Source organism: Mastigoproctus giganteus, chromosome 6 (assembly GCF_048544385.1).
Source record: "Mastigoproctus giganteus isolate SK-2022 chromosome 6, ASM4854438v1, whole genome shotgun sequence".
Lineage (NCBI taxonomy): Eukaryota > Metazoa > Arthropoda > Arachnida > Uropygi > Thelyphonidae > Mastigoproctus > Mastigoproctus giganteus.
The window spans coordinates 52,007,069-52,028,656 of record NC_143580.1 but is presented as its reverse complement, the minus strand read 5'-3'; the positions used below and the strand labels follow the sequence as shown (position 1 = coordinate 52,028,656).

The 21,588-nt window shown below is 37.6% G+C and overlaps 2 protein-coding genes across 2 annotated transcripts in view; one reads left to right on the top strand and one right to left on the bottom strand.

The window, feature by feature from the left end:
- The window catches only part of LOC150084254 (uncharacterized), a 199,888-nt gene extending 183,764 nt beyond the window's left edge, over nucleotides 1–16,124 (bottom strand). The window contains exon 1 of the mRNA XM_090376166.1: nucleotides 16,095–16,124. Within this exon, the coding sequence (XP_090232292.1) occupies nucleotides 16,095–16,123 (29 nt within the window). The 5' untranslated portion in view covers nucleotide 16,124. The remainder of the gene's footprint in view (nucleotides 1–16,094) is intronic.
- Nucleotides 16,125–16,189: 65 nt separating this feature from the next.
- The window catches only part of LOC150084253 (motile sperm domain-containing protein 1-like), a 73,718-nt gene continuing 68,319 nt past the window's right edge, over nucleotides 16,190–21,588 (top strand). The window contains exon 1 of the mRNA XM_090375130.1: nucleotides 16,190–16,384. The gene's annotated coding sequence lies outside the window, so the exon portion shown is untranslated. The remainder of the gene's footprint in view (nucleotides 16,385–21,588) is intronic.

The window sequence follows — 21,588 nt, the reverse complement described above, 5'->3', positions numbered from 1 at the left end:
GCATTCTTCTATTTGCTGAGACTACACACGAGTGGGCATACAGTCAAGTTGAGGAGAGATGGTTGCAGGATAGATGTACAGAAGTTTGCCTTCAGTCAGTGAGTGGTTGATTGTTGGAGCAGGCTTCCATCTGTTGTTGTGAAAGTGGATGGGTTGAATAAATTCAAGAAAGAACTAGACAAATTCTTGGAGGTTATGGATGGGTAAACTGTGTGGTTTTTTTTTTAGGCTGATGCTATAAGATGCAAAAGTTGCAAGAAAGCAAGCTTTCTTGCATCTTTGCCATTACTACTACTAGTACTTGTATGAGTTCCGAAGTATTTAAGTAATAGAAACCTATTCACAAAATATTCAAATAACCTTGATGACTTTCTTTCAGTAATTCTAAGAATTACTGAAAAAACAGGGGTTACGTTCTCAACCATGAAATTTGATCATAGTAAAAAAAAAAAAAAAAAAAGTTAAATAAAGGCAAAAAAAAAATAGTTTATGCTTAAACTGATTTATTTATCCAATGAAATTATTTATGCCATATAAATTTTACAGAATGTTTATTCTTCATCATCATCAACTGATGATGATGAAGAATAATGGGATCGTGTTTACTTGTGATCTCATATTTTGTTTCCAATGTTATTCCTCTGCTGTTTCATTTTATTAACATCACTCTCCATAATATTACTTCATTTTGGCATACTGTACAGTATTAATAGGGGAGATAAATTTGAAATAAGACAAGACAGCGAAAATGAAGAGCAACACACTCTTTGTAATGTCAGCATGGTAACTGCTTTATGTTATGAGTCAGTGAGATGCTCTCGTCTGTCTGAACAAACAAACATGCACAGTAGTATGCATAACTTTTTTTTTTTGGTTAGTTGTTGGTGCATCAGCTTCTGTGGCCATAATGCACCTCCCAAAGTTTTTGCATTTTACTCTGATCCAAGCCCCAGGCGGGATTCAAACCCGCGAACTTTGGGTTGCCAGGTATGTGTAACTATACAATACTACAGTAGTATTGTATAACTACATGCGTATTTATGAATGTTTATATATATTCGATTTTGTTGATACAGGCAACTCTCGGTTTATGAACATTCGCTATAACGAACGTCACAATTAATTCAAAATTTCTTAAAGTCGCCAATAGTTAAAGAGTTCCTTATAAAACAAATGCCAAACGTATAGTGAACATAATTTTAAGATTTTTATAAATAAACTTTTCCAGTATAATAATTTTCTGAAAATTATTATACTGGTTAATAAAACTAATCTAGCCAGTAAAAAAAACATTGGTTTACATGCCACGCCATGTAGAATGTTGAACTCTGATGAAGATATTGATGAGTAAAAGTTGAATACATATGTACAGTACATATATTATGTTAGTACTGTACTTATTTTATTTATTTCTATTTTGTAACTCTATGTTTTTAATTAAAATTAAAAAGCACGATATCTTGTTTTTTCATTCTTTTCATTTATGTTATTTATTTTTGTTTATTTCTTATTATCTTCGTTTATGTTACTTATCGTGTATGATTAACCATAAAGCATACATACATTATAATAAAACATATTGTATAGACCATTCGATGTTTAGTACATGGTTTTAATGCTTTAAAATGACTGCTAATGTATACAATATGTACAGTAAAAGCTCAGGAATGCAAGATACACATAATGAACAACGTCTTGGAATGGAACTCGTTCGTAAACCGAGAGTTGCCTGTACTTGAAAAAAAGAACTTGCAAAGTGGGAACTGCCTTTACGAGTTAATAATAGCATCCCAAAAAGTTTTTTTGGTGACACCGTAACATTATGTGCAAAATTGGGATGGTCGTGCAAAATCAGGATGTCTGGTCACTCTATGTATACTGCAAATTTCTGTATACGTTTCCTTATTATAAATAAGATTATCTCTCTGTTCCCCTCCCCTCATATGCTACTTTGTCGCTTTGTTTGAACATTTGTTACATCAAGGAACTTATTTCAGAAAAGAAACTAATTACCATGCAGGATATTGCACTGACTGTGTGTATAAGTGTTGAAAGTATAAAGGCAGTTATTCATGGATTGTTCAAGAAATAGTGCACATGGGGGGTTCCAAAGATGCTAATATTTGATCAAAAGGCATAGCCTGTTGCTGTTTCTGCTGAACTGGAGGGAAACTAATTTCTACAGAAAATTGGGAACATTTGATTCAGAAATGAACTTGACTCTTAAGTAAAGTAGTCACGGGTATACTACTTCATTCCAGAATTGATGAGGTCCAGTATGGAACAGAACCACAAAGGATGTCCACTACTCAAAAAATTCAAAACACAGCTGATAAGACCATGGGAAGTGTCCTTTGGGATTCAGAAGAGTTGATTCTTATCAGTTTACCACTTAATATGTATATTTTAATGCTCAATATTACGGTAGCTTGCTTCTGAATGATGTGCATACAGCAGTTTGCAAGAAAAGGCCTGGAAAAATCAAAGCAAATCATTCATAGCATTATTAGTGGCATATGATGCAAGAAAGAAAGCTTATACAGCACAGCATAAAAAATCCCCATTTCACTTATTCATTCCCTCCAGTAAATTTCTCCTTGAATTTATTTAAGCTATCAACCTCCACAACAACAGATGGAAGTTTGTTCCAGCAATCAACTGCCCATTGGCTAAAGGCAAACTTCTGTACATTTACTCTGCAACCGTTCTTACCCAATTTGAATTGTGCCCCCTCGTATGCGTAGGCTGAGCAAAAAGAAGAATCCCATCAGCATTACAATGCACATCCATTACAATTACAATTTAAAATTCCAGTCATTCAAATGCATATACAGTGACTTTCACAATAGTGACACTAACTTAGTGGAAAATTGGATTTAGTCTCCACTGATTTATCATGTATTTGTAGGAGGGCAGAAATTTAATCCAAATGATTCGATTTCCACCCACAATCGGTCAATTCCCCTACTTGCTTTTTCTGATAGAATCTCAGTTATCAGTTGCTTCAATGACCACTCATCTCGGTTGCCCTAATTATTCTTCTGCTTCAAAGGTGGTCTGCTTTGATATTCCTTGTTAGAGCCTCCCTAAGTTGGAGTCACCTCTTTTTGATCTCCTGTGGTCTTTAGCCAATTCTGTCAAATTTATCTGTTGCCTGTGTCACTCTCATAACTCTGATTTCCTTTCTTAGAAACTTGAATTTCTCCAATCTGAATTTCCTGATGGAAGTTTTCTTGGTTATTTTAATATTTCAAATTCTAGTTTGTTATTTGGTTTTTAGGAGCATTAGCAACTAAGGCCATATTGCTCCGGGATATGCGGTGGTCATTCCCTGACCTTTCCGCATCCTCCGTATTTGGTGGTGACGGGCTCGAACCCTTCAAATTCTAGAAAGCTTTAGTTTTCTAGTTATATGGATCTAGTCAGTCAAGTTGCTAAGGCTATTTCAATTACTAATGACTGTGTATTAACAAATAATTGTCAAAGCACACAGTTAATTGTTAATACACAGTATAATACTATGTTATACTGTGTACCAGTTATGTACACAGTCATGTTCATGGTCCTTTTGGTATCTCAGATTTAGGGTTAGTGATGGTCTCTCTTCTCCAATGGAGCCTCTCTCTCTTGCACAGCACACATAGCTATTCTCAGCCTATTGTTCTATGCATTACAAGAATGTGAAATGGAGTGATTATATTCCTGTTTTAATTAGTTGGATTACTGTTTTAAACCTTTTGATCAGAATATTTTTTCAGATCATGTCAGGGAAATTATTCTTGTAGGGATGAAATCCTTTTTATTCCTTATTCCAACCTGAAATTTTACCCTTTATCTAAATCTTGGATTTTCACTTCAGGTATTCCTGTCCTTGGCCAAGGCTATTGGTTACAACTGTCCATCTATACTTCTATGTTAACAACCCAATGATTCCTGTGTATTCTCAGCTAAAGATTATGCTGTCATTGGCATTCTTTTCTTATAATTCTTGCACTGATGACCTTGGTAAGTCACCTACTGTACCAAACACATTTCACTTGATGTCTCTCATGGTGTTCTGATAGAAGGATACTAAAAGAATTCTGAACAACCTTAATGTCAAGAAAGCTCCAGGCCCAGATGGCATTTCAACACTTATTCTCAAAACCTATGCCCCTGGAAGAATGAAAGTGTTTTCATTCTTCCACCTGCATAGAATTTTGCTTATATTCAGCCAGTTCCTAAAAAAGGGTAACAAATTCCTCCCTTCCAGTTATTATCCCTTATCTTCTCTCCCTCTTTCTGGGACAGCTATGCCCAGAGGATCTGAGTGGCTCATATCTGGGTAACTGCACAGCTAAGCACCCCTTTCCTTAGAAGATGCTACTTAGTGTCCAGGATCTAGATACTGACTTTAAGAAGTCTGGTCATATCGATTACACAGGAAAAGGAGACTCTACGGTGACAGGCCGAGACAACCACATGCATAACCTGTGACCAACACCTTACAAAGTTTTTTTGGGGACTTCAGTTCTAACTGATCTGCATGCAATGTAGCCGACCAATCCTCCTGATATTCGCATCTAAATTTGAATTGGCAGTATTCATATCCCTTATGGGGACAGATAACTGATTCAGTACTGTCTGCTATGACAGTTGCAGGGGTGTTCCTATGGTATGTGGTGCCCAGGTACCAATCGCAATTTGGCATCCCCTTTAAAAGTTTCTTCATATGTGTATGTAAGTTTCAGGTGCCCGGGTGCAATGCACCCCCTTCACCCTCAGGATGGGACACCCCTGGACAGTTGTCACTGACTTTTTTTTCTTATTAGTTTATTGTATATTCTCATTTTAATCTTTAATATTTTTGGTATACAGTATATATAATATACGTTTATTTATTATTTGCTTATATATGTATTATAATGTTAACCCCCGGCTAATGTATCGTCATAGGTAATTGCAACTGCAGTCTGCTATATATACCATATTTCTTTTGCAATAAGATAGTCTCTTTAGCATTAGCATAGGCATATGATGCAAGAAAGCAAGCTTATGCAGCATCAGCCAAAAAAAAAAAACCACTTCCATTTCACCCCTCCGTTCGTTCGAAATACCTGTTCAGCTGAGCCTTAAATTTATTTAGGCTATCAACTTCCACAACAAGGGATGGAAGTCTGTTCCACCAACCAACACTACCCGCTGGCTAAAGGCAAATTTCCGCACATCTATCTTTCCTCAATTTGAATTTATGCCCTCTCAGGTGATTATTCTGAGCAAGAGGTAGAATCCCATCGGCACTGAGCATGCTCAAACCATTCAAGGCTTTATACACCTCTATCAGATCACCTCGCCGGTGCCTAATCTCCAGACACTAATTTGCAAAACTTAAGCCTTTCTTCATAACAGCAACCCTTTGTTCCATTCACTAATCTTGTTGCCCTTCTCTGTACTCGTTCCAGCAGCTCTACATCCTTCTTGAAATGAGGCCTCCAGACCTGTATACAGTGCTCAAGGTGTGGCCTGACCACTGCCTTATACAAGAGAATAATCACCTCCTTATCCCTGCTAGAAAAATTCCTGTATATCATTGACAAGACACCATGAGCTACTCTTGCAGCCCGTCTGCACTGCTCAGAAAACTTCATATCTGCCTGCACAACCATCCCCAGGTCCCTTTCATTCTCTAACACTGTCAGTGTAATACCACAGAGTTGATACGTTGCTCTGGGGTTGCTGTTTCCCATATGTAGTACTTTACATTTGTCAATGTTAAACTTCATTTGCCACCTCTCAGCCCATCTGCTCAACCTTTCCAGATCATGTTGCAGCAGCATAGCATCAGTAGGGTCCTTAACAACCCTACCAACCTTTGTATCATCTGCAAACTTGGACATTAAGCTTGATATACCATCATCAATATCATTTATAAATACAGAAAACAATAATGGACCCAACACTGAACCCTGAGGGACTCCACTAATAACATTAGTCCACAATGAGCAGTGTACATTGATTACCACTCTCTGTCTTCTCCACCTCAACCATCCCTTTATCCATAGCAGCAATTTGCCTCCAATGCCACACTGCTCCAATTTGTGCAGCAGTCTTCCATGTGCAAAAGCCTTTCTAAGATCCAAATAGTAGTAGTAGTAGTAGTGGCACATGATGCAAGAAAGCAAGTGTAGGAGCTTATGCAGCATCAGCCAAAAAAAAAAAAAAAAAAATCACACCATTCCCTCCAAATGCCTGTCCAGTTCCTCCTTAAATTTATTTAATCTATCAACTTCCACAACGACAGATGGAAGTTTGTTCCAGCAATTAACCACCCGCTGGCTAAAGGCAAATTTCCGCACATCTATTCTACATCTGTCCTTTCTTAATTTGAACTTATGTCCCCGTAGGTTGGTAATCTGAACAAGTGGAAGGATCCCATCAGAATTCAGCGTGCTCAATCCATTCAAGGCCTTATACATCTCAATCAGATTACCGCGCAGGTGCCTAGTCTCCAGTCACTGCAATTTGCAGAACTTAAGCCTCTCTTGGTAAGAGGATCCCTTCATTCCACTCACTAATCTTGTTGTCATTCTCTGTACACGCTCAAGGAAATCTACATCCTTCCTAAAATGAGACCTCCAGACCTGTACGCAGTACTCAAGGCCTGGCCTGACCATTGCCTTATACAGAGGGACAATCACCTCCTTTTCCCTGCATAATATATATAATATCAAATATATAATATATAATATCAAAGTTATTCCCTGCATCCAGTTCTTTTGTGACTGCATCACAGTATCAATCAAATTGGTCAGGCAAGACTTTCCCTTAATAAAACCATGCTGTGCCCAAGCTATAACTGAAGTCTTGTCTAGATTATCCTGCAGTGCTTCTTTAACCAGTGCCTTCATTAATTTTCCTGGAACAGAAGTTAAACTCACAGGTCTATAATTACTTGTCAGCCTTTGATCCTCCTTTGTGAATTGGGGGTCACATTTGCACATCTCCAGTCTATGGGTACCTCCCCTGAGTCCAAAGAAGCTCTTATAATTATGGCTAAGGGTTTGCTTACTTCCTTTGCTGCCTCCTTTAATATAACTGGATAGATCCCGTCCGCCCCAGGTGCCTTTTTTATGTTTTTCTCAATTTCTCCTCCACTTTCCTCTCAGTTATTACAAAATCATCTAGCTCACTGCCAGAGTTTACTTCACCTCTGGCATTCCTCTTCCTGAATAACTCCCCATGTGTGAATGTAGATGCAAAATACTCGTTTAGTTTGTTAGACACCTGAGCAGGATCTTCAACTGTTGAACCATCAATATCCAGTGGACCAATCTGATTCATCCCTTTCCTTCTAGAGTTTACATAGGTAAAGAACTCTTTTTCTGTTTCTCTTTGCATCCTTTGCCAAGGATTTTTCATAATCTATTTTGTGACTTGGTTACAGACCAGCTTATATCTATCATAAACTTCTGTGTCACATGTTAATTTATATGTATCCCATGCATTTTTATTCTCTGCCATATATTCAGTGCCAAGAGGGCGCTGAATCTCTTTAAAAGTTACAGCTGACAGTTACAGGCTCCGCAAAAACGATAAGTGTTTGCCTTTTATTTACATGATTGTTATTTTATATTGTACTTAATACGTAGTCATATAGTTATAGTTACGCTGGTTATTTTTTATTTTTAATTTAGATAAAGAGTTTTTGTGGATTTTACTTACGATAGGTAAAACCGTTATTTCGTTCCATTTTGTAGCCATTGTTTTTGGATATAGTGGTAGGGAATTCAAATTTTTTAATTGAGGTAGCTAGGTAGCTCTAACGCATAATTATATAGTAATACGCTTCACTGTTTCTATTTAATAGTTTCTATTCAAATACTATTGATATTTAATTTATTGGTTTTATTAATTTAAACTACCATGCCCCAGACTAGAGCAGCAAAGCAACGGGCACAAAGTGGCAGGAGTGCTGTGATTCTTGCACAACTTCTATTAGAATAAGAAGCGACCTGGAGCGAGGGGTGTTGGGGGTTTCAGGGACGGATGGCAGTCATCATGGAATAGTTGGGTATATGGGATGTGTTAGGGTAACAAGGAATAGGCATAGGAACATGTATGCTTGCATGTATACCAATGCTAGAAGTATAGTAAATAAATTTGATGAATTTGAAGTGTTGGTCAAGACATCAAAGGCGGATATTGTTGGGATAGCAGAGATGTGGTGTCACAAAGATATAAGGAATGCAGAACTGGAATTTGGGGAGTACAATGTGTACAGAAAGGATAGACAGGACAGAAAGGGAAGGGGTGTTATGCTGTTAATTAAGAAAAACATAAAATCAAAGGAAGTGCACCCAGTTAATATAGATGAACAGTGCTCTGTTGAGTCAGTTTGGTGTGAGATAAGCACTGCGAAAGGAAAAATAAGAGTAGGAGTGTGTTATAGGCCTAATGACTTGAATGAGTACAATGAACAATTGTACAGAGAAATAGAGTGGGCCAGTAAATCAGAATGTCTTATAATGGGGGATTTTAACTTCCCAGATATTGACTGGAACTTGTGGGTTGGTCACTCACACGCTAGTCAGACTTTTGTGGAGTTATTGGATGACTGTTTTCTGCAGCAGCATGTTCGAGAGGCAACCAGAGAAAGTAATACTCTTGATCTGGTTATCAGCAGTGATCATTCGTGTATTAAGAATTTGCAGATAAAGGAACCACTAGGTGGCAGTGATCACAGTGTGCTGAAGTGGGATTTACTCAAAGAGGTAACTACCGTCAGGGGTAAAGGAAAGGGTTTTTGCTTCCGTAAAGGGGAGTACAGTGGTCTCAGACAGTTTTTAAATTCTGTACAGTGGGATCAACTGACGATGTTACAAACAGTAAATTCTAAGTGGGAAGCATTCAAAGAATTAATCGTGGAAGCTACTAGACTTTATATACCGATTAAGAAATATCGTTCAAGGTTTAGGCCTAAATGGTTATCAAATGAACTAATGAGACTCGTGACAGAGAAGAAAAATGCATGGGATGCATATAAATTATCAGGTGACGCAGAAGCCTGTGGCAGATATAAGCTAGTCTGTAATCAGGTCACAAAGGAGGTTCGGCAGGCAAAGGCAGATTACGAGAAATCTTTGGCAAAAGATGCTAAGAAAAACAGCAAGGATTTCTTTACTTATATAAACTCTAAAAGGAAGGGGATGAATATGATTGGTCCACTTGACATCGATGGTTCGACTGTTGACGATCCTGCTCAGATAGCAAACAAACTGAATGAGTATTTTGCATCTACATTCACACGTGAGGAATTATTACAATTTGAAAATGGAAGAAGGTTATCAAATTGTAGCAGTGTGCTTAATGATTTTGTAATAACTGAGAGCAAAGTGGAGGAGAAATTGTTGAAGTTAAACATAAGAAAGGCACCTGGGGTGGATGGGATCTATCCAGTTATTTTAAAGGAGGCGGCAAAGCAACTAAGCAAACCCTTAGCCATAATTATGAGAGCATCCTTGGACTCAGGGGAGGTTCCCACGGACTGGAGATGTGCAAATGTGTCCCCAATTCACAAAGGTGGATCGAAGGGTGACACGAGTAATTACAGACCAGTTAGTTTAACTTCTGTTCCGGGTAAAATAATGGAGTCACTGGTTAAAGATGCATTGCAGGATCATCTAGACAAGACTGCAGCAATAATTCAAACACAGCATGGGTTTGTTAAGGGAAAGTCTTGTCTGACAAATTTGATTGGTTATTATGATGTGGTCACAAAGGAACTGGATGCAAAAAATAATTTTGATATCATATACTTGGATTTCAGGAAAGCTTTTGACACTGTTGCGCATGGAAGACTACTGTACAAATTGGAGCAGAATGGTATTAAGGGTAAGTTGCTACAATGGATAAAAGGATGGCTAAGTGGGAGAAGACAGAGGGTGGTAATCAATGGGTGCTGCTCTTTGTGGACTAATGTTATTAGTGGAGTCCCACAGGGTTCGGTGTTGGATCCACTGTTGTGTAGTAGTAGTAGTAGTAGTGGCACTTGATGCAAGAAAGCAAGTGTAGGAGCTTATGCAGCATCAGCCAAAAAAAAAAAAAAAAAAAAAAAATATCACACCATACCCTCCAAATGCCTGTCCAGTTCCTCCTTAAATTTATTTAACCTATCAACTTCCACAACGACAGATGGAAGTTTGTTCCAGCAATTAACCACCCGCTGGCTAAAGGCAAATTTCCGCACATCTATTCTACATCTATCCTTTCTTAATTTGAACTTATGTCCCCGTAGGTTCGTATTCTGAACAAGTGGGAGGATCCCATCAGAATTCAGCGTGCTCAACCCATTCAAGGCCTTATAGACCTCAATCAGATCACCGCGCAGGTGCCTAGTCTCCAGCCACTGCAATTTGCAGAACTTAAGCCTCTCTTGGTAAGAGGATCCCTTCATTCCCCTCACCAATCGTGTTGCTCTTCTCTGTACACGCTCAAGCAAATCTACAGCCTTCCTAAAATGAGGCCTCCAGACCTGTACGCAGTACTCAAGGCGTGGCCTGACCATTGCCTTATACAGAGGGACAATCACCTCCTTTTCCCTGCTAGCAAAATTCCTATATATCATTGACAAAACCCCATGACCTGCCCTAGCAGCCTGTCTGCATTGCTCAGAAAACTTCATATCTGATTGCACAATTATTCCCAGGTCTTTTTCATTTTCTACCACCTTAAGTGTAGTACCACACAGTTGGTACGTTTCTCTGGGGTTACTTTTACCCATATGCAGTACTTTGCATTTGTCAAGGTTAAACTTCAGTTGCCACTTCTTAGCCCATCTGCCCAAATTATCTAGATCCTGTTGCAGTAGCACACTGCCATGACTGTCATTAACAACCCTGCCAACCTTCGTGTCATCTGCAAACTTCGACATTAAGCCTGATATACCTTCATCAATATGATTGATAAATACAGTAATACCCCGAAGTTACGCGATAGGTGGGTCCGACGAAAATCGCGTAAGTCGAATTCGCGTAAGTCGGGGTACAACTTTGCATATAAATACATATAAATGTTGCTTAATTGGGACCAAGGACTAACAAAAACACTAGTTTAGAAGAAAAATATTAATAAAATTGCAGTTCTTTATACATATTAATACAAAATATGTATTAAAAAAACAAATGACTTACGTTAAAAAGTTATTTCGATGTCGATGGCTTCATAAAATCTAACAAATTCGTCTGACGACACAGCGCGTTCCTTTTTTTCACGCAGAATTTCTTCGTAGCAAGCTAATAATTTTTTTATTCCTTGCTTTGTAGCTATAACGCGTTCTTCGTTGGAGTCTGTTTTCTAAAATTTTTAAGCCCTTTACAATTGAGCCCTTTTCAATTTTCAACCTGTCAAGTTTGCAATTGTCATGTGCTTTTCGCCGTTGCTTCATTTAGGCCTGTAGCACGTGCAATATCACATGGTCTTTCATTTCGCTCAAAGCGTTTCACAATTTCATATTTTTTCTCTATCGACAGAGGCGGACTGGCCATAAGCCTTACCGGGGAAACCTCGGTGGGCCAGTGTGATTTTGGCCATAAACCATAGTATGAGGCCACTATAAATTTTCCAGGGTAAGAATTTTTGATCCAGTCCGCCTCTGTTTATCGATAATTGCTTTTCTTTTTCTCTCTGAATCTGCAGTGTCTTCACCAGGACGCTTCCTTTTCACACCTTTTAATTTTACTAATTTTTAGGGAATAAAGCACAATTACAAAACGAGGAGCACGCTTGATACGCATAAACAAAGCTGCGCGCATGCAGCAACTGAATAAACAACACCATAAAGGCAGAGATACACTATTAACACCTCACATTTCTAGGGGTTACTACCATAAAACAATAAAAATCCAGTTGCGTTTCTGCAAGTGAAATCTGTTATAAACGGGTAGTAAACTCGATCTAATTGCATTTGCGATTATACCGATAGCTGGAATTGTGTTGGTTTTTACGTTATTATGGTGAAATGTGTTTCCCCTTCACTGATATAAAAAACATAAAAGCAGCAAAGTTGAATTTTGTTCAACTTTCGCTCTCAATCTCCGCCGTCGCACCGGATATCGATAACATATGAAAAACGACCTTGAAGATAGTGGGCGGCAGCGTTGCCAAACGAAAAAATCAAGAACCGCGTAACTCCGAGTTCGCGTAAGTCGGGGTATTACTGTATACAAAACAACAGTGGACCCAACACCGAACCCTGTGGGACTCCACTAATAACATTAGTCCACGAAGAGCAGCACCCATTGATTACCACCCTCTGTCTTCTCCCACTTAACCATCCTTTTATCCATTGTAGCAACTTACCCTTAATACCATTCTGCTCCAATTTGTATAGTAGTCTTCCATGCGCAACAGTGTCAAAAGCTTTCCTGAAATCCAAGTATATGATATCAAAATTATTTTTTGCATCCAGTTCCTTTGTGACCACATCATAATAACCAATCAAATTTGTCAGACAGGACTTTCCCTTAACAAACCCATGCTGTGTCTGAATTATTGCTGCAGTCTTGTCTAGATGATCCTGCAATGCATCTTTAACCAGTGACTCCATTATTTTACCCGGAACAGAAGTTAAACTAACTGGTCTGTAATTATTCGTGTCACCCTTTGAACCTCCTTTGTGAATTGGGGATACATTTGCACATCTCCAGTCCGTGGGAACCTCCCCTGAATCCAAGGATGCTCTCATAATTATGGCTAAGGGTTTGCTTAGTTGCTTTGCCGCCTCCTTTAATATAACTGGATAGATCCCATCCACCCCAGGTGCCTTTCTTATGTTTAACTTCAACAATTTCTCCTCCACTTTGCTCTCAGTTATTACAAAATCATTAAGCACACTGCTACAATTTGATAACCTTCTTCCATTTTCAAACTGTAATAATTCCTCACGTGTGAATGTAGATGCAAAATACTCATTCAGTTTGTTTGCTATCTGAGCAGGATCATCAACAGTCGAACCATCGATGTCAAGTGGACCAATCATATTCATCCCCTTCCTTTTAGAGTTTATATAAGTAAAGAAATCCTTGCTGTTTTTCTTAGCATCTTTTGCCAAAGATTTCTCGTAATCCGCCTTCGCCTGCCGAACCTCCTTTGTGACCTGATTACAGACTAGCTTATATCTGCTACAGGCTTCTGCGTCGCCTGATAATTTATATGCATCCCATGCATTTTTCTTCTCTGTCACGAGTCTCATTAGTTCATTTGATAACCATTTAGGCCTAAACCTTGAACAATATTTCTTCATCGGTATGAAAAGTCTAGTAGCTTCCACGATTAATTCCTTGAATGTTTCCCACTTAGAATTTACTGTTTGTAACATCGTCAGTTGATCCCACTGTACAGAATTTAAAAACTGTCTGAGACCACTGTACTCCCCTTTACGGAAGCAAAAACCCTTTCCTTTACCCCTGACGGTAGTTACCTCTTTGAGTAAATCCCACTTCAGCACACTGTGATCACTGCCACCTAGTGGTTCCTTTATCTGCAAATTCTTAATACACGAATGATCACTGCTGATAACCAGATCAAGAGTATTACTTTCTCTGGTTGCCTCTCGAACATGCTGCTGCAGAAAACAATCATCCAATAAATCCGCAAAAGTCTGACTAGTGTGTGAGTGACCAACCCACAAGTTCCAGTCAATATCTGGGAAGTTAAAATCCCCCATTATAAGACATTCTGATTTACTGGCCCACTCTATTTCTCTGTACAATTGTTCATTGTGCTCATTTGAGTCATTAGGCCTATAACACACTCCTACTCTTATTTTTGCTTTTGCAGTGCTTATGTCACACCAAACTGACTCAACAGTGCACTGTCCATCTATATCAACTGGATGCACTTCTTTTGATTTTATGTTTTTCTTAATTAACAGCATAACACCTCCTCCCTTTCTGTCCTGTCTATCCTTTCTGTACACATTGTACTCCCCAAATTCCAGTTCTGCATTCCTTATATCTTTGTGACACCACGTCTCTGCTATCCCAACAATATCCGCCTTTGATGTCTTGACCAACACTTCAAATTCATCAAATTTATTTACTATACTTCTAGCATTGGTATACATGCAAGCATACATGCTCCTATGCCTATTCCTTGTTACCCTAACACATCCCATATACCCAACTATTCCAGGATGACTACCATCCGTCCCTGAAACCCCCAACACCCCTCGCTCCAGGTCGCTTCTTATTCTAATAGAAGTTGTGCAAGAATCACCTTCACCTCTGCCTGCGGTTACTGTTAAACTATTAGTCTTTGTATCCCCCCAAGCTAGCAGTTTTCCGACCCACCTAACACTGCCTCGATAGCATCAGCAAATATTCTTGCACCCTTTCTATTTAAGTGTATCCCATCCCTGTAGAAGCAATCTCTCCTGTTAACAAATACAGTCCAGGCTGAAAAAAATTCTACCCCTTGAGCCTTGCACAATCTTTCCAGGGCCGAATTGATCGACGAGGCTCTCATCATGTACTCCCTCCTATCGTGTCTGGGCAGAATTGCAGACACTTTCAAATTCAACCCTATTTCGCGGCTTTTTTTCAACAGTGACCTGTACTTGTTGAGTAATTCTGCCGGTCTCCTACTCTTAATATCATTAGTGCCAACGTGTACAACTATATCACCTTTTGTGCCCTTGAAAGATGATATCCGCTCTACAACGTCATCAACCTTTGCCCCTGGCAGACATACCCTGGTCCTGTATTTATCAATGATATTGATGAAGGTATATCAGGCTTAATGTCGAAGTTTGCAGATGACACAAAGGTTGGCAGGGTTGTTAATGACAGTAATGGCAGTGTGCTACTGCAACAGGATCTAGATAATTTGGGCAGATGGGCTAAGAAGTGGCAACTGAAGTTCAACCTTGACAAATGCAAAGTACTGCATATGGGTAGAAGTAACCCCAGAGAAACGTACCAACTGTGTGGTACTGCACTTAAGGTGGTAGAAAATGAAAAAGACCTGGGAGTAATTGTGCAGTCAGATATGAAGTTTTCTGAGCAGTGCAGACAGGCTGCTAGGGCGGGTCATGGGGTTTTGTCAATGATATATAGGAATTTTGCTAGCAGCAAGGAAAAGGAGGTGATTGTCCCTCTGTATAAGGCAATGGTTAGGCCACGCCTTGAGTACTGCGTACAGGTCTGGAGGCCTCATTTTAGGAAGGATGTAGATTTGCTTGAGCGTGTACAGAGAAGAGCAACACGATTGGTGAGGGGAATGAAGGGATTCTCTTACCAAGAGAGGCTTAAGTTCTGCAAATTGCAGTGGCTGGAGACTAGGCACCTGCGCGGTGATCTGATTGAGGTCTATAAGGCCTTGAATGGGTTGAGCACGCTGAATTCTGATGGGATCCTTCCACTTGTTCAGATTACCAACCTACAGGGACATAAGTTCAAATTAAGAAAGGACAGATGTAGAATAGATGTGCGGAAATTTGCCTTTAGCCAGCGGGTGGTTAATTGCTGGAACAAACTTCCATCTGTCGTTGTAGAAGTTGATAGGTTAAATAAATTTAAGGAGGAACTGGACAGGCATTTGGAGGGAATGGTGTGATTTTTTTTTGGCTGATGCTGCATAAGCTCCTACACTTGCTTTCTTGCATCATGTGCCACTACTACTACTATATCTCATTAGTTCATCTGACATCCATTTAGGCCTAAACCTTGAACAATATTTCTTAGTTGGTATGTAACTAAGCTTCCAATATAAAGCTTCCTTATGCACATGCTTTATATTAAAGCATGTGCATAAGGAAGAAAAACTCTCTCTCGATTATATGGAGTGCACATAAAAATAACCTGAAACATATACAAAGTGGTAATTTTGAATAATCCACTGAATGCCCAACAGAGTACCCACCTCCAATATGTAGTACTACGGAGTTGTTATTCCTAGATAGGAAAAAGCGGGGAGGACAAATTTTCAGGAAATTCGCCAAATACTGACTTTCCTAGGGTTGCACAAAATCACAATATTTGTATAACATTAATATAAGAGCTGCATTCGCTATTAAAAATAGAATTTAAAACATTATTCCATGACTTATTTTAACTTACCTAAGTTTTAGCATCACGTTTGCTGCCATCTTTGGCTCTAATCTCGTTTCTAAATTTGAAACGAGAGTATAACGTAATCATCCTGATGATGTCATTCTGCTTATATACAACGACCGTCAGCTGTTGGGAAAACAAGCAAAACAAGGGACCAAGGCTACCCTTGAAGTTTTGTAGTTAGGATGAAGAAATTGATATGAAAATTGAACAGCATAGTTGAAATTCCAAAAGAGTAAAGAAAAGTGCGTGAAATGTTGATAAGGAGGCTTTTCCGCAAAAATTCTTGACCAAAGGTAGATTATTGACTCCAAATTAGTTAATAGATTTTGGCTAAATTTCTATTCTTTTCCGAATAAATTTTGTAGCCATAGGAGTAAATACAAATGGCAAGTTTTGTTGTTTGATTCATTGTTTCTGTTAAACGTGCTGATAAGCAATAAAATATCTGATCGGTAGTAATGAGTGATAACATGATACGCAGTTTATAAAATTTGCCTGTGAGTGTAACTAGCTGTCCATTGTATAGTGGTACCCTTTCTGGACCAATCGTTCTAAATTGTTTCAAGGTCAAGGTATAAAAATGCAGTAAATTCGCTTGACCCATTGGTCAACTGGTCATCGTTGTTTACTAGTGGTACGAATTTTAGGCCTCCCTTCATTATTCCGAGTGTATTACAGTTAAACAATATCACAAAGGAAACGATTTTTTTTCAGGTAACGGCGGGGCCAGTTATTTCGTAATTGTTTTCTTTAATAATAAACAAAACGCTTGGTGTTCCTAGCTCTTTGTTCTGATATCTATTTATAGCAAAAGTTGCTTTTGAAAGCAGCCTTACTGGATTGCGAGTTACAATGTATAATGAAATGAAAAAAGTATCTTTTTAAAACAAAGTTCATAATTTTAATATTAATGTATAATTCGATTAAAATATTAAATATGAATTTATGCTTGGCTATTTCATTGAAAACGATTTTCTCCCCATTTTGCCATATACCCCAAGCATGCAAAAGGCAATGGGTGTGTATAAGTTCAACACTTAATTAATGATGTGCTTATTGTAATTTGTAAGTACAGTCAGTCGATTTCGGCTTGTCATTTTACAGTGGACTATTAAATGATGAATCTTTCGTAATAATTAGCGTTAATTTGGGACATATTATAAACCTAATTCAGTTTTGCAATATGTATATTCTCATTAGTAAACATGTAATTCAAAATGATTCACAATAAGTTCCTTTGTGGTTACAAAGGAACTGGATGCAAAAAATAATTTTGATATCATATACTTGGATTTCAGGAAAACTTTTGACACTGTTGCGCATGGAAGACTACTGTACAAATTGGAGCCGAATGGTATTAAGGGTAAATTGCTACAATGGATAAAAGGATGGTTGAGTGGGAGAAGACAGAGCGTGATAATCAATGGTTGCTGCTGTTCGTGGACCAATGTTATTAATAGTGTCCCACAGGGTTTGGTGTTGGGTCCACTGTTTTGTATATTTATCAATGATATTGATTAAGGTATATCAGGCTTAGTGTTGAAGTTTGCAGATGATACAAACGTTGGCAGTGTACTACTGCAACAGGATCTAGAAAATTTGGGCAGATGAGCTGAGAAGTGGCAACTGAAGTTTAACCTTGACAAATGCAAAGTACTGCATGTGAGTAGAAGTAACCCCAGAGAAATGTACCGACTGTGTGGTACACACTTAAGATGGTAGAAATGAAAAAGACAGTAATTGTGCAGTCAGATATGAAGTTTTCTGAGCAATGCAGACAGGCTGCCAGGGCAGGTCATGGGGTTTTGTCAATGATATATAGGAATTTTGCTAGCAGGGAAAAGGAGGTGATTGTCCCTCTGTATAAGGCAATGGTCAGGATATGCCTTGAGTACTGTGTACAGGTCTGCAGGCCTCATTTTAGGAAGATGTAGATTTGCTTTAGTGTGTACAGAGAAGGGCAAAAAGATTGTTGAGGGGAATGAAGGGATCCTCTTACCAAGAGAGGCCTAAGTTCTGTAAATTGCAATGGCTGGAGACTAGGCACCTGCACGGTTTTCCGATTGAAGTGTATAAGGCCTTGAATGGGTTGAGCACACTGAATTCTGATGGGATTCTTCCACTTGTTCAGATTACAAACCTAAGGAGGGCATAAATTCAAATTAAAGAAAGACAAATGTAGAATAGATGTGTGGAAATTTGCCTTTAGACAGCGGGTGGTTAATTGCTGGAACAAACTTCCATCTGCCGTTGTGGAAGTTGATAGGTTAAATAAATTTAAGGAGGAACTGAACAAACATTTAGAGGGAATGGTTGTGAATTTTTTTTTTTTTTTTTTTTTGGCTGATGCTGTGTAAGCTCATACACTTATTTTCTTGCACCACATGCCACTACTACTATAAGAAAAAACTGATAGGCCAATATGGCTATTGAAGAACGTTTAAGTACAACTGCATAGAGGCATGTATATAGAGTTGGCATTTTTTTTTTTTTTTTTTTCCCCTTTTAATTTCTGGTGCAATGGTGATGTGGGGATACAGTCCTGAAATTTTTTTCATGTAAAATAGACATTCTTAGATTTTTTTTTTTATATAAAAAATTTATTTCAGGGAATTCTTTTGCATGATGTACAGATATAAATTCTGTTTTTGATGCAGTCTTTGCTTAGATCTTGTTAAACATTTTTACCTTATCGCTGGAAACCTTTTATCTGTCTAACCTTAGAAAGTGAATTTTTGTGAGACTACCACCTCGAGAAATCAGCAGCTCTGAATCTTGGTCAAATCATTGAATATATTGGGTTCTTAAAACTTAAACAACTCAGACTTTGAGAATGTATCCTACCATTCCACATGCTTTGCTGGTATTTCTCAAGGAGACACTTTTGGCAAACTGCTCTCCTCCAACCTTTCTTATTATTGCACGAACATGTGATTTCTTGGGTATATGATGTTAAAATCTTTGCCACCTCTCATTCTATTCACTCTTCCATCATTATGCACGATTTTTATGTAAAACTTAAAGAATTTTCTTCTTACCATTATTCTTTCAATTTATCCTTTAATCTATCAAATTCTAGTCCTCTTTAAATCTCTTTTAAAAAGAACATTCCTCCAATCGTGGCCTCTCAAAATTCTAAAATTATCCCTCTTGTCCATAAACACAAGCATCTGTGAATATATTTTGACTCCAAATTCAGTTTCTCCAAAAATTGCATCTATTTGGTGTGCTAAATAAAACCTGAAACATATTCGCTCTGCCCATGTTATTATCAAATATTTTTCAAAATTATGATCAAACCTAACACTGGTTGTCGATTGCTGGTTTCTTAGATAGAAACCAGCAATAAGTGTATGAGTGTATGAAAGAAAATAAGTGTATGAGCTTACACAGCATCAGCCAAAAAAAAAAAAAATTCACAACCATTCCCTCTAAATGTTTGTTCAGTTCCTCCTTAAATTTATTTAACCTATCAACCTGTAAGATTACAATTTTTCATGGTCAGCTTTCCCAATTATTGTGAAGTTATTTTTTCAGTTTGGTACAACAGTCTTTCACTTGTCTGCAAATTATATAACTGACATTCAATGTCCTGAAATTTGGGAAGTTTTTGGTATGGAAGTCCCAGAAATCTCTCTAGAGCTAAATCAACTTTTGCCTCTTTAATTCACAATAAAACTCCTTTTTTACATGCAGCAAAACTCATTCAAATTAATCTGAATCAGGCCAAAACAACCAATGTGTTGCATCCTATCTCTCCTCCACCCAGATTTCGTAGTATAATCTTTTCTTTTTACTAACTAATCTTATGCACGTATACTTACTTTATTAAATGATAATTCATGTTTTATTTTAATGTTTTTCTATGCTTTTCTTGAAACTACATGTTTTTATTTTATTATAAATTATTTTATTGTTACTTTTTGTTAATCACTGTATTAAGTAACATTTGTGCTTGGTCTCCAATTTGAGTGAACTTTGATGAAAATGTCTTGGACAAATCTATGTTCCTTAGTTCCCTCTTTATATTGACATGACTTACTTCTTTGTACTTCTGATTGGTAGAAAATAGATGTAGAGAAAAATTATTTCTCTCACTGTTCTACTATTTGGAGAAATGACAACAGTGGTGGCTACCCTTTACAGTGTGTGAAATACTGTAGATGGGAACAGAAAAATAATTTAGTTTCAGTAACACAAAAGGGACACCTTTCTTTATTGCAATTTTTTACTGTGTTTTAACATTTTTTGTAAAGACCAAAAAAGGGGTGCACTAAATACAATGCTTTGTATCTAGTAAACCTCTTTCTGCACTTTTATTTTATAATATTATATTTTAGTGCAGATAATTTTTTTCTGTTTAAGTACTGTAATTTATTGGTAATCCTAAATTATTGTGCATTAACTTTGTAAATATCATCAGTTTAGTTGATGATATCAACAGGTGGAGTGACTGTTAGCTTAAGTAATTATATTTAAGTATAGGCATAATAATCCTTCTAATGACCTGAATTATTGTACAACAGTATGTTTATTACTTGAAGAATATGTCCATATATGCTCTGCCATCTAGTTGATCCTAAAATGTGTTATTGTGCATAATACAAGTAACTGGACATTAGTGCATAGATATTATTTTTATGCAAAGTGCAAATTATATTTAAATGTGGGATAGTTTAAAACAAAAGACTAAGTTATCTTACTACTGTTTTGGTGTGTCAATTCCGTCAGTCATTAATAAAGCCAAATAAGGAAACCTGACAAATATCAATTAGTATGGGTCACTTAGCATTAAATAATGCAAGAAAACAAGCTTATACAGCATCAGCCAAAATCAGGGGGGAAAAAACAAACTTCCCATCTCACCCATTCCCTCCAACAGTTTAACATTACAAACAGTTTACTTCATTTTTTTATCATTTTCATTTTTCCCAGTATTTTTAATATAAATATACTTTACTTAGTAAATAAATACTATATATTATATTTTGTTTAATTGCACTCCTTTTGGCATCTCTCATATTCTGGAAATAATGTCTCAACTGGGTTGGCATGATTGCAACACCAAGGTACCTGCCTACCCACCGAGGATATGATAATAAGCCTTAAATGGTGCTGTCTGGGTGGTGGTGCCCACTGAGAATAAGTAACAATAGTCTTCTCTATTAGTGAAGTGTTACTTATTCAAGGTAGTGTAATAGTTGGTAACTTGCTGTGAAGGTAGTCACATTATGAGATACAGTTAAATTGATGCCTTTATGCTATTTATGTAGTTTTTCATTATGAGTTCACTATGGTGTATTTGTCCTGTTCTAAAGCCAGAGCAAGCTGGCTTTAGGACAGGATTCTCAACTATGGATCACCTTCACATAATTTCACAGCTAATGGAGAAAGCAAATGAATATAAAACACCATTATGCCTGGCATTTGTAGATTATAAAAAGGAATTTGGCTCCATACAGCATAAGACAATGTTTCTGGCACTGTAAAGACAAGG